This window comes from Scyliorhinus torazame, chromosome 2 (assembly GCF_047496885.1).
Source record: "Scyliorhinus torazame isolate Kashiwa2021f chromosome 2, sScyTor2.1, whole genome shotgun sequence".
NCBI lineage: Eukaryota > Metazoa > Chordata > Chondrichthyes > Carcharhiniformes > Scyliorhinidae > Scyliorhinus > Scyliorhinus torazame.
The window spans coordinates 402,334,855-402,348,177 of record NC_092708.1 but is presented as its reverse complement, the minus strand read 5'-3'; the positions used below and the strand labels follow the sequence as shown (position 1 = coordinate 402,348,177).

The window sequence follows — 13,323 nt, the reverse complement described above, 5'->3', positions numbered from 1 at the left end:
GGTTCGGTGTTGGGGACGGACTGGGTGGGGTATCTCGGGGGATGGGTGTTGGGGACGGACTGAGTGGGGTACCTCGGGGATCGGTGTTGGGGACGGACTGAGTGGGGTATCTCAGGGATGGGTGTTGGGGACGGACTGAGTGGGGTATCTCGGGGATGGGTGTTGTGGACGGACTGAGAGGGGTATCTCGGGGATGGGTGTTGGGGACGGACTGAGTGGGGTATCTCGGGAATGGGTGTTGGGGACGGACTAAGTGGGGTACCTCGGGGATCGGTGTTGGGGACGGACTGAGTGGGGTATCTCGGGGATGGGTGTTGGGGACGGACTGAGTGGGGTATCTCGGGGGGGACGGACTGAGTGGGGTACCTCGGGGATCGGTGTTGGGGACGGACTGAGTGGGGTATCTCGGGGATGGGTGTTGGGGACGGACTGAGTGGGGTATCTCGGGGATGGGTGTTGGGGACGGACTGAGTGGGGTACCTCGGGGTTCGGTGTTGGGGACGGACTGGGTGGGGTATCTCGGGGGATGGGTGTTGGGGACGGACTGAGTGGGGTACCTCGGGGATCGGTGTTGGGGACGGACTGAGTGGGGTATCTCAGGGATGGGTGTTGGGGACGGACTGAGTGGGGTATCTCGGGGATGGGTGTTGGGGACGGACTGAGTGGGGTACCTCGGGGTTCGGTGTTGGGGACGGACTGAGTGGGGTATCTCGGGGGATGGGTGTTGGGGACGGACTGAGTGGGGTATCTCGGGGATGGGTGTTGGGGACGGACTGAGTGGGCTATCTCGGGGATGGGTGTTGGGGACGGACTGAGTGGGGTATCTCGGGGTTCGGTGTTGTGGACGGACTGAGTGGGGTATCTCGGGGATGGGTGTTGGGGACGGACTGAGTGGGGTATCTCGGGGATGGGTGTTGGAGACGGACTGAGTGGGGTATCTCGGGGATGGGTGTTGGGGACGGACTGAGTGGGGTATCTCGGGGATGGGTGTTGGACGCGGACTGAGTGGGGTATCTCGGGGATGGGTGTTGGGGACGGACTGAGTGGGGTATCTCGGGGATGGGTGTTGGAGATGGACTCAATGGAGTGTCCCAAAGAATTAAAGGGGCGTTAAGGAATGCTTTGTTCATACAAAGTTTGGTGGGAGTCTGGAACTTAATGGTTGAAAGGCTTGTAGGGGCAGAAATCCTTTTAATCCTCATAGAAGAAAGTGGATGTATCCTTAGTGCCCTTAATATTCAGGCAAGAACTGGAAAGTGAAATTAGGCTGTAAAACTGAGCAGACACGATGGGCTGAATGGAGGCAGTGGCGCAGTGATATTGTCACTGGACTAGTAATCCAGAGGCCTGGGGTAACGCTCTGGGGACCCGGTTCAAATTCCACCACAGCGGATGGTGAAATTTCAATTCAATAAAAAAATCCAATGGGCCAGATTAAATCATTACTAAACCAGATTAAATCATTACTAAACCAGATTAAATCATTACTGGCCAGAGTAAAGGCAAAGAATCAATTAAAAAAATTCAACGTCCAATGTTGACCATAAAAACATTGCTGATTGTCGCAAAATCCCATCTGGTTCGCTAATATCTTTCGAGAAGGACATTTCTCATCCTTACCCGGTCTGGTCTACATGTGATTCCAGACCCACAGCAATGTGATTGACTCTGAAATGTCCTCGGGGATCGGCAATAAATGCTGACCCAGCCAGCGATGCCACTTTTTTTTTTTTTAAATACAGTAAATTTCTATAATTATTGGTTGCATTAACTTGGTTTATATTCCCTTGAATTTAGACTTTTGAGGATAATGGAATTAAGGTATTTAAAATGATGCAAGGGATTCAACAAATTATACACTGGTGGGCACGTTTTAGAACTGCTACAACAGGGATGACCATATCTGTTCCGGTTATTCCAGAACCGCGCCGGTCAGGGGCCATTGGAACCCCCCCCCCCCCCCAGCGATTCTCCGCTCCGCAATGGGCCAAGCGGACGCACGTTTTCGGCCAGTCCCACCGCCGTAAATGACACAAGGTTCTTATCGGCGGGATCTGGCTCTGCGGCCGGCCTACGGAGTCCTCAGGGGAGGGGGAGCACAGGGGGATCTGGGCCCGGGGGAGGACCCCACGGTGGCCTGGCCCGCAATCCGGGCCCACCGATCTGCGGGCGGGCCTGTGCCGTGGGGGCACTCTTTCCCTCCGCGCCGGCCTGTGTAAAGCTCCGCTATGGCAGGCGCGGAGAAGAAACCCCCTGCGCATGCGCAGGGATCAGGGCAACGGTTCTGGGAACACGCTGGTGCTCCTGCGCATGCGCCAACTCGCCCCGGCCGGCAGAGGCCTTTCGCCGCTGGTTGGCGCGGTGCCAATCACTCCAGCGCTGGTCTAGCCCCCGAAGGTACGGAGGATTCGGCACCTTCCGGGAGGCCAGACGCTGGAGTGGTTCACGCCACTCTTTGGCACCGGTACGGCCCGCCGGATACCGGAGAATCCCGGCCGTAGTTTCTCCTCAGATCGGTTTTAAAACTTGTTCTAATTGATATGGGGATTGACATTCGTTACTGATTACTGTTTATTGCTGCTGGGTGTAAATTTGAGAGAAAATGTGAAAAAGGAGAATTAAAAAATATTTTTTTTAAAATCTGTTTTAAATTTGCTACCTCTTATCCTGAGACTATGATCTCTGGTTCTAGAATGTCCCACACGAGGAAGCATCTGCTCCATGTCTACTTTATCCAGACCGTTTAGCGTCTTGTATACCTCGATTTGATCTCCCCTCATTCTTCTAAACTAGAGAGTATCGGCCTAAACTGTTCAATCTCTCCTCATACGACAAACCCCTCATCTCTGGAATCAATCTAGTGAACCTCCTCTGAACTGCCTCCAATGTCACTACATCTTTCCTCTAATAAAGGGACTGAAACTGTGCCCAGTACTCCAGGTGCGGTCTTACCAATGCCTTGTATAGTTGCAACAACACTTCCTTACCTTTATACTCAATTCCTTTAGCTATAAATGCCAACGTTCCATTCACTATAATCTGCTGTACCTGCATGCTCGTTTTCTGTGACTCATGCACGCGGACACACAGATCCCTCTGCACCGGAGCTCCCCGAAGTCTCTCCCCATTTAGATAATAAGTTGCCTTTCTGTTTTTCAACTAAAATGCATGACTTCACACTTACCCACATTAAACTCCATCTGCCACATTTTGGCCCACTCTGCTAACCTATCTATATCCATTGGTAAGGTTCTTATTTCCTCATTGCAACTTACTGTCCCCTCTATTTTAGTGTCATCTGTAAATGAGGCGATAGAACCTTCTATCCCTGTATCCAAGTCGTTAATATAGATTGTAAACAGCTGAGGCCCAAGGACCGAACCCTGTGGCCCCTCACTAGTTACATCTTACCATCCAGAAAAAGACCCATTTATCCCGACTCTCTGTCTCCTGTCCATCAGCCAGTCTTCTATCCAAGATAATAAATTACCCCGAATCCCATGTGACCTCACCTTGTGAATTAACCTTCTGTGCGGCACCTTATCAAACGCCTGCCGGAAGCCCAGATATACAACATCTACAGGGTCCCCATTATCCACTTCGCTTGTTACATCTTCGAAGAACTCCAGCAAATTAGTCAGACATGATTTACCCTTCGTAAAACCATGCTGACTCTGAGGGATTGCACTTTGACTTTCCAAATATCCTGTTATTACTTCCTTGATAATTGAATCTAACAATTTCCCAACAATAGATGTTAAACTAACTGGTCTGTAATTTCCTACATTCTGCCTCCTTCCAATTTTCCAATCCACTAGAACCTTTCTAGATGAGCTGGCAAGATGGATACAGAACTGGCTCGGTCATAGAAGGCAGAGAGTAGCAGTGGAAGGATGCTTTTCTGATTGGAGGGCTGTGACTAGTGGTGTTCCGCAGGGATCAGTGCTGGGACCTTTGCTGTTTGTGGTATATATAAATGATTTGGAGGAAAATGTAACTGGTCTGATTCGTAAGTTTGCGGACGACACAAAGGTTGGTGGAATTGCGGATAGCGATGAGGACTGGCAGAGGATACAGCAGGATTTGGAGACTTGGGCGGAGAGATGGCAGATGGAGTTTAATCCGGACAAATGTGAGGTAATGCATTTTGGAAGGTCTAATACAAGTAGGGAATATACAGTGAATGGTAGAACCCTCAAGAGTATTGACAGTCAGAGAGATCGAGGTGTACAGGTCCACAGGTCACTGAAAGGGGCAACACAGGTGGAGAAGGTAGTCAAGAAGGCATATGGCATGCTTGCCTTCATTGGCCGGGGCATTGAGTATAAAAATTGGCAAGTCATGTTGCAGCTGTATAGAACCTTAGTTAGGCCACACTTGGAGTATAGTGTTCAATTCTGGTCGCCACACTACCAGAAGGATGTGGAGGCTTTAGAGAGGGTGCAGAAGAGATTTACCAGGATGTTGCCTGATATGGAGGGCATTAGCTATGAGGAGAGGTTGAATAAACTTGGTTTGTTCTCACTGGAACGACGGAGGTTGAGGGGTGACCTGATAGAGGTCTACAAAACTATGAGGGGCATAGACAGAGTGGATAGTCAGAGGCTTTTCCCCAGGGTAGAGTGGTCAATTACTAGGGGGCATAGGTTTAAGGTGCGAGGGGCAAGGTTTAGAGGAGATATACGAGGCAAGTTTTTTACACAGGATAGTGGGTGCCTGGAACTCGCTGCCGGAGGAGGTGGTGGAAGCAGGGACAATAGTGACCTTGAAGGTGCATCTTGAAAAATACATGAATAGGATGGGAATAGAGCGATAGCGATACGGACACCGGAAGTGCAGAAGATTTTAGTTTAGACGGACAGCATGGTCGGCACAGGCTTGGAGGGCCGAAAGGCCTGTTCCTGTGCTGTACTTTTCTTTGTTCTTTCCTATGTCCCGAGAATTTTGGAATATCATAACCAATGGATCCACTATCTCCGCTGCCACTTCCTTTAACACCCTAGGATGTTGTCCATCCGGCCCTGGGGACTTGTCTACCCTCAATCCCAAGAGTTTGTTGAGTATCGTTGCCCTATTGATGCTGATTGTTCGAAGTTCCACCCTTTCTATTCCCCCTGAATTGCCCATTCCTATAGGAATGGTGCTAGTGTTCTCCACCGTGAAAACTGAGGCAAAGTATTGATTGGGCATCTGTCATTTCTGTGTTCCCCACTATTAACTCACTAGTTTCATCTTCCAAGGGACCAACATTCACTTTAGCGACTCTTTTCCCTTTACGTACTTATAGAAGCTTTTGTGTCCTTTTTGATATTTTGTCTTGATTTCTTTTGTAATTTACCTTCGCTCTTTTTATCACTTTTTTAATATCCCTTTGTTTATGAAAGTTTCCCAATCTTCCAGCCTGCCACTGGCCTTTGCAATATGTTACACCTTAGTTTTGGTCTCTATAATGTCCTTGACCTCCTTGTTTAGCCACGGATGTTTTCCCCCTCTTCCCATCTTTCTTCCTCACTGGGATATATTTCAGTTGTGAGGAATTGAGTATCTCCTTAAACAACTGCCCGAGCTCACCAGCTGTCCGACCTTTCAGCCTTCCTGCCCAGTCTACTCGGGCCAAATCTGACCTCAAGACTATGTAATACAGGCAAAACGGTAGCACAGTAGTTAGCATTGTTGCTTCACAGCTCCAGGGTCCCAGGTTCGATTCCGGCTTGGGTCACTGTCTGTGCGGAGTCTGCACGTACTCCCCGTGTCTGCGTGGGTTTCCTCCGGGTGCTCCGGTTTCCTCCCACAGTCCAAAGATGTGCAGGTTAGATGGATTGGCCATGATAAACTGCCCTTAGTGACCTAAAAGGTTATTGGGTTACGGGGATAGGGTGGAAGTGTGGGCTTAAATGGGTCGGTGCAGACTCGATGGGCCGAATGGCCTCCTTCTGCACTGTATGTTCTATGTCCCAAAAGACGTGCTGTTAGGTAATTTGGACTTTCTGTATTCTCCCTCGGTGTACCCAAACAGGTGCCGGAATGGGGCGACTAGGGGCTATTCACAGCAGCTTCACTGCAGTGAGGTGTGGGTGATATGGAATGTTTGAAATGAAAATGTCGAGCTGGCTTACCCAGAGGCCCATCTCCATGTGCTTTAGCCAGAGCCAGCAACACAGCAGCTGGCTGGTGGATCCTAAGCAGGCATTCTGTGTCTGCAACCTGGCAAAAAAATAGGCAGCGGCTCAGGGATGTTGGAAAGTGCATTATATTTATTTAGATTTAACCAGTGCCAGCAGAAACAGCAAGACTGTCGTTTTCTCAGTTCAGCGCCTTGCCAGCGAATGTGGAACTCGTAGGTCAAGAATTTCAATTGGGGTTGGGAAGCTGACACCCGGATTAAAATTTTGAAATTCAAATGTCCTAATTAGGCAGGAGGTAAGCGCAGCCTCCAGTTATTGGTCATTGCCTCTCGGAGCCGGCAGCAAACGCAGGATGTAGCCACATTGGGGGTTGCTGCTGCATTGCCAAATCCTCAGATGACCAGCAGCGTTAACACGGCTGGAAGGGGCCATGAAGGCTCAGCATTTACACCAGTTCCAGAAAAAGCGAGAAATTATCGTTGGCTTCAGGTTCAAGCCGATATCCGTGTACTTCTTGAGGTTCACCAAAACAAAGTTTAATAATTTGATTCGAAGGGCGGCACGTGGCACAGTGGTTAGCACTGCTGCCTCATGGCGCCCGAGGACCCGGGTTCGAATCCCGGTCCCAGGTCACTGTCCGTGTGGAGTTTGCACATTCTCCATGTGGGTTTCGCCCCCACAACCCAAAAGATGTGCAGGCTAGGTGGATTGGCCACGCTAAATTGCCTTTTAATTGGGAAAAAATATAATTGGGTACTCTAAATTTATTTTTAAAATGTTAAAAATTTGACTCTGAACTGGACATGTCCCTTAAAAAGCTCCTGTAGCAGCTGTCAATTGGCACAGCACGTATTCCCCCCCCTCTCACTGCTGTCCTGGTGACAGTGAGCACGTCTCGGTTTATAAAATCAAAGATCCTGCACGTCTTTGCAAAGAGCCTTCTCAACCTGTCCTGTCCTTCAAACCCAGAACAAGAGGAATAATCTTGAACTGAGAAGTAAGTCTTCATGTGGGCAGCACAGTGGTTAGCACTGTTGCTTCACAGCTCCAGGGTCCCAGGTTCGATTCCTGGCTTGGGTCACTGTCTGTGTGGAGTCTGCACGTTCTCCCCGTGTCTGCGTGGGTTACCTCCGGGTGCTCCGGTTTCCTCCCACAAGTTCCGAAAGACATGCTGTTGGGTGAATTGGACATTCTGAATTCTCCCTCAGTGTACCCGAACAGGCGCCGGACTGTGGCGACTAGGGGCTTTTCACAGTAACTTCATTGCAGTGTTAATGTAAGTCTACTTGTGACAATAATAAAGATTATTATTATTAGGAGTGAAATCATGAATTACTTTTTGACACAAAGTGCAATGGGAATGTTGAAGTCTTTGCTCTGTAATGGGTGCAAGGGGATGAAGGACTTCATCCTGTTCTTTGGTTTCTTTCCTATTTACTCTTCAGTTGTTCAGACTATCCCACAACAAACGTTCAAACTGTCAGCTTCCTTTCCCTTGCAGGCATTTAAAAGGGTCGTATTAGTTGTGGTTTGGTTTTTGGAAGTGGAGTAGTTGAGTGTATCTGGGATCAGGCCTGTGCCTATCCAGCTGGAAACGCAGGCCGAGTTGTTAATAACGTGGTTCAGTGTCGGTTTCCACTCCACCTGATCTATAAATAGGAGCAGCTGCTGGCTGCCGTCACTATGTCCCTAATTCAGGCTTTCTTTATTCACATGTCACAGCGCTCGACCAGAAAGACGGAGGAGGGAGTCTGCAGCTCTATAATCTTAAATGAAGCAGCACTATGAACGCAATCCCAGCGAAGCAGTTAAATTCACCGAGAGAGTCTTGGACATACAGCCAGCATCAGGAGGCCCATGGACAAGAATGGCAAGGACTGCTTTATACCTGCAGATTTTCGTTGAAATTGATTCGCCAAAGCCTAATATTTTGAATATGTATCATGATCACTTCATCTGCATTAGCTAAAACTCTTAGCGTCAAGATAAAACGTCCAGAATAACTCATTGTGCTGCTCTTTTCCAATTCCTGCCATTCAATAAAATCTCTTGTCTTCTGAGGGATATGTGCTGGCGTACAGAGCAGGGCTGCTGTACATAGACAGTGAGGGAAGAGCTTCGGCAAGGTGGTTTTGGAATGTTCCCTTTGCAGTTTGAACTGCCCACGGCACAACACTGAAATATTTACAGCAACTTGTATGATAGCTCAAAGCAACACATACCAGAACAAAATCTGCCACACTGTCACGATTCTGAACTCCACAGAAATTATAAACTGTAGGCCAGGCATTGGTGTACAGCTGCTGGTACAAATATGAAATGAAATTAAATGAAAATCGCTTATTGTCACAAGTAGGCTTCAAATGAAGTTACTGTGAAAAGCTATGGGTGTGTAGCCGGTGCCTGTAGTCTGGGTATATAGCCGGTGCCTGTAGCCTGGGTGTAGCGGTGCCTGTAGTCTGGGTGTGTAGCCGGTGCCTGTAGCCTGGGTGTGTAGCCGGTGCCTGTAGTCTGGGTGTAGCGGTGCCTGTAGTCTGGGTGTGTAGCCGGTGCCTGTAGTCTGGGTGTGTAGCCGGTGCCTGTAGCCTGGGTGTGTAGCGGTGCCTGTAGTCTGGGTGTGTAGCCGGTGCCTGTAGCCTGGGTGTGTAGTGGTGCCTGTAGCCTGGGTGTGTAGCCGGTGCCTGTAGCCTGGGTGTGTAGCCGGTGCCTGTAGTCTGGGTGTGTAGCCAGTCACCGGCCTGTAACCTGGGTGTGTATCCGGTGCCTGTAGCCTGGGTGTGTAGCCGGTGCCTGTAGCCTGGGTGTAGCGGTGCCTGTAGTCTGGGTGTGTAGCCGGTGCCTGTAGCCTGGGTGTGTAGCCGGTGCCTGTAGTCTGGGTGTAGCGGTGCCTGTAGTCTGGGTGTGTAGCCGGTGCCTGTAGTCTGGGTGTGTAGCCGGTGCCTGTAGCCTGGGTGTGTAGCGGTGCCTGTAGTCTGGGTGTGTAGCCGGTGCCTGTAGCCTGGGTGTGTAGCGGTGCCTGTAGCCTGGGTGTGTAGCCGGTGCCTGTAGCCTGGGTGTGTAGCCGGTGCCTGTAGTCTGGGTGTGTAGCCAGTCACCGGCCTGTAACCTGGGTGTGTATCCGGTGCCTGTAGCCTGGGTGTGTAGCCGGTGCCTGTAGTCTGGGTGTGTAGCCGGTGCCTGTAGTCTGGGTGTGTAGCCGGTCACCGGCCTGTAGTCTGGGTGTGTAGCCGGTCACCGGCCTGTAGTCTGGGTGTGTAGCCGGTCACCGGCCAGTAGTCTGGGTGTGTAGCCGGTGCCTGTAGCCGGTGCCTGTAGCCTGGGTGTGTAGCCGGTGCCTGTAGCCTGGGTGTGTAGCCGGTGCCTGTAGCCGGTGCCTGTAGCCTGGGTGTGTAGCCGGTGCCTGTAGTCTGGGTGTACACAATGAGGAGCGAGTCACAAGTTTTTTCCATTGCTGTTTGGGGAAAATGCAGTAGTTCAGCGTAGCCTCAGCATTGTACAAAGGCTACTTGGTATCGTCTCAATGTTAATGTTCTAGCTAAGGGCTGAATCGTCACCCTTGTGTGGCATCATTCTCTGAAAGGACAGCAAAGGCAGTAGATAATTCATCGCTTGCCACAACCAACTTGCACTCTTCTGTAAATAACGTGTGCGTTAGCCAATGAAAGAATATTGTTTGTCAGCTGTGTCGCTCCAAGGTTGTTGGAGGATCCCCTGTGAATTGTGATTACTATTTGGTTACAGGCTTGTCTGTGTAGATCATGTAACTGATGCCCGAGGGTGCTGGACGACTCTGGCAGGTTCTGGAGTGGTTTGACCTGCCTGTATTCACATTCCACTAAAAGAGCAACAGTGAGATTTTATTCATCTACATTTGGAAAATAGCAGCACAATTTGCCGGATCAGTTGAAGGTATTTCAAATTGAAAGAATGAGAGGGTTCAGAATTATAAATAAAATCTTGGGACTAATGGCTAAAATGTGGTTGATTTAATTGAGTGTCTCATTACCGTGAAGACAGCTGCAGTTTCAGCAACATTGGAATGGGCAGCAATGGCTTCAGTACAATACTCGTTAACCTAAATACAAACCCACAGAAGCTTACACAACCAAAAGGAGGCTTTTCACAGAATCCCTACACTGCAGAAGGAGGCCATTCGGCCCATCGAGTCTGCACCGACTCTTGGAAAGAGCTCCCTACTTAAGCCATGCCTCCACCCTATCCTCGTAACCCCTCCTAACCTTTTGGACACGAACGGGCAATTTAGCATAGCCAATCCACCTAACCTACACATCTTGTCAGCCCAGCATTTCTGTGCCGACTTTGCTGGAGCATTTAAAATATCCTTAAATCATGTGGCACCAATTTTGAGAGATAAAATAATTTGCTGGAAGTCGGAGGGTTTGGATGAACATGAGGTGTGACAGGATCTACACCATGTTATACAATTACAACAGGAGGAGGCTGTTTAGTCCATGGTGTTCAGACTGGCCCTCTGCAAAAGCCATTTTCTCCCGCCATTGTTAATTTCCATCTAGTTCTTCAATTCCCTTCAAAACGCGATGATTGAATCTGCCTCCACCACACTCACAGACAGTACATTCCAGATCCTAACCACTCGCTGTGTGAATCTGACTCCACCACACTCACAGACAGTACATTCCGGATCCTAACCACTCGCTGTGTGAATCTCTCAAACTCTCAGACAGAACATTCCGGATCCTAACCACTCGCTGTGTGAATCTCTCAAACTCTCAGACAGAACATTCCGGATCCTAACCACTCGCTGTGTGAATCTGCCTCCACCACACTCACAGACAGTACATTCCAGATCCTAACCACTCGCTGTGTGACTCTGCCTCCACCACACTCACAGACAGTACATTCCAGATCCTAACCACTCGCTGTGTGACTCTGCCTCCACCACACTCACAGACAGTACATTCCAGATCCTAACCACTCGCTGTGTGAATCTGTCTCCACCACACTCACAGACAGAACATTCCGGACCCTAACCACTCGCTGTGTGAATCTGCCTCCACCACACTCACAGACAGTACATTCCAGATCATAACCACTCGCTGTGTGAATCTGTCTCTCTCACTCACAGACAGTACATTCCAGATCATAACCACTCGTTGTGTGAATCTGTCTCTCTCACTCACAGACAGTACATTCCAGATCCTAACCACTCGCTGTGTGAATCTGCCTCCACCACACTCACAGACAGTACATTCCAGATCCTAACCACTCGCTCTGTGAATCTGCCTCCACCACACTCTCAGACAGTACATTCCGGATCCTAACCACTCGCTGTGTGAATCTGTCTCTCTCACTCTCAGACAGAACATTCCGGATCCTAACCGCTCGCTGTGTGACTCTGCCTCCACCACACTCACAGACAGTACATTCCAGATCCTAACCACTCGCTGTGTGACTCTGCCTCCACCACACTCACAGACAGTACATTCCGGATCCTAACCACTCGCTGTGTGAATCTGTCTCTCTCACTCTCAGACAGTACATTCCAGATCCTAACCACTCGCTGTGTGAATCTGCCTCCACCACACTCACAGACAGTACATTCCAGATCCTAACCACTCGCTCTGTGAATCTGCCTCCACCACACTCACAGACAGTACATTCCAGATCCTAACCACTCGCTGTGTGACTCTGCCTCCACCACACTCACAGACAGTGCATTCCAGATCATAACCGCTCGCTCTGTGAATCTGTCTCTCTCACTCTCAGACAGAACATTCCGGATCCTAACCACTCGCTGTGTGAATCTGTCTCTCTCACTCTCAGACAGAACATTCCGGATCCTAACCGCTCGCTGTGTGAATCTGCCTCCACCACACTCACAGACAGTACATTCAGAACATTCCGGATCCTATCCACTCGCTGTGCGAAAGTGTTTCTCCTGACGTCACTATCGCTTCTTTTGTCAACTATCTGAATCTGTGACCTCATTCTCGATCCTTAGTGAGGGGAACAGTTTCGTATCTACTCTGTCCAGAATCCTCATGATTTTTTAATAATTTTATCAAATCTCCTCACCACTTTCTTTTCTCAAAGGAGAAAGCCCCAGTTCTCCAATCAATCTGTGTAACTCAAGCTCCTCATCACTAGAACTATTCTTGTGAATCTTCACTGCAACATTGTTCCTAAGGTGTGGTGCCCAGAACCGACGCAATAATCCAGCTGAAGATTACACAGGTTTTTCAAAATCTCCTTGCTATTTCACTCTGATGTCACAGTCTGAAAGTGGGTGCAGGACCAGAGGCCTGGGATATATGAATGTGGCATGGCAGGTTGACAAAGTAAAATTCTAGGTTTTGTAAATTGAAGCAGTGAGAGCAGAACAGGATCTTGTCGCAACCTCATTTCAGGTCAAATGTAACAGCAAGGGATGGTGCAGCACAATGGCTGAAGTCAGTAATAAGGGAATGAGGTTTTCACAGATCCCATTCTTCATTCACATCACTGAGTTCCTCTGCAGGAGGAAACATTAAACGTGAGCATAATCCTACATTACTGCCCCAAGAACCCAGAGACAGAATTGGCAACGAACACCCCAAGGCCCCGCCCGGGGGTACCTCCTCACCCCAAGGCCCCGCCCGGGGGTACCTCTTCACCCCAAGGCCCCGCTGGGGGTACCTCCTCACCCCAAGGCCCCGCCGGGGGTACCTCCTCACCCCAAGGCCCCGCCGGGGGTACCTCCTCACCCCAAGGCCCCGCCGGGGGTACCTCCTCACCCCAAGGCCCCGCCGGGGGTACCTCCTCACCCCAAGGCCCCGCCGGGGGTACCTCCTCACCCCAAGGCCCCGCCGGGGGTACCTCCTCACCCCAAGGCCCCGCCGGGGGTACCTCCTCACCCCAAGGCCCCGCCGGGGGTACCTCCTCACCCCAAGGCCCCGCCGGGGGTACCTCCTCACCCCAAGGCCCCGCCGGGGGTACCTCCTCACCCCAAGGCCCCGCCGGGGGTACCTCCTCACCCCAAGGCCCCGCCGGGGGTACCTCCTCACCCCAAGGCCCCGCCGGGGGTACCTCCTCACCCCAAGGCCCCGCCGGGGGTACCTCCTCACCCCAAGGCCCTGCTGAATGTTACAGCATCAAGAGGCACAGCTGTTAATTATTCCAGACTTGAATCTCTCACGCTGGACAGGTGATAGTAAAACAGAAAATGTTACAAATGGCA

At 50.3% G+C, this 13,323-nt stretch overlaps 1 protein-coding gene across 1 annotated transcript in view; it reads left to right on the top strand.

Annotated features, from left to right (window-relative positions):
- flvcr2a (FLVCR choline and putative heme transporter 2a) overlaps positions 1-10,101 on the top strand; it is a 390,222-nt gene extending 380,121 nt beyond the window's left edge. Inside the window, exon 12 of the mRNA XM_072494542.1 lies at positions 7,848-10,101. Coding sequence (XP_072350643.1) covers positions 7,848-7,913 — 66 coding nt within the window. The 3' untranslated portion in view covers positions 7,914-10,101. The remainder of the gene's footprint in view (positions 1-7,847) is intronic.
- The last annotated feature ends 3,222 nt before the right edge of the window (positions 10,102-13,323 follow it).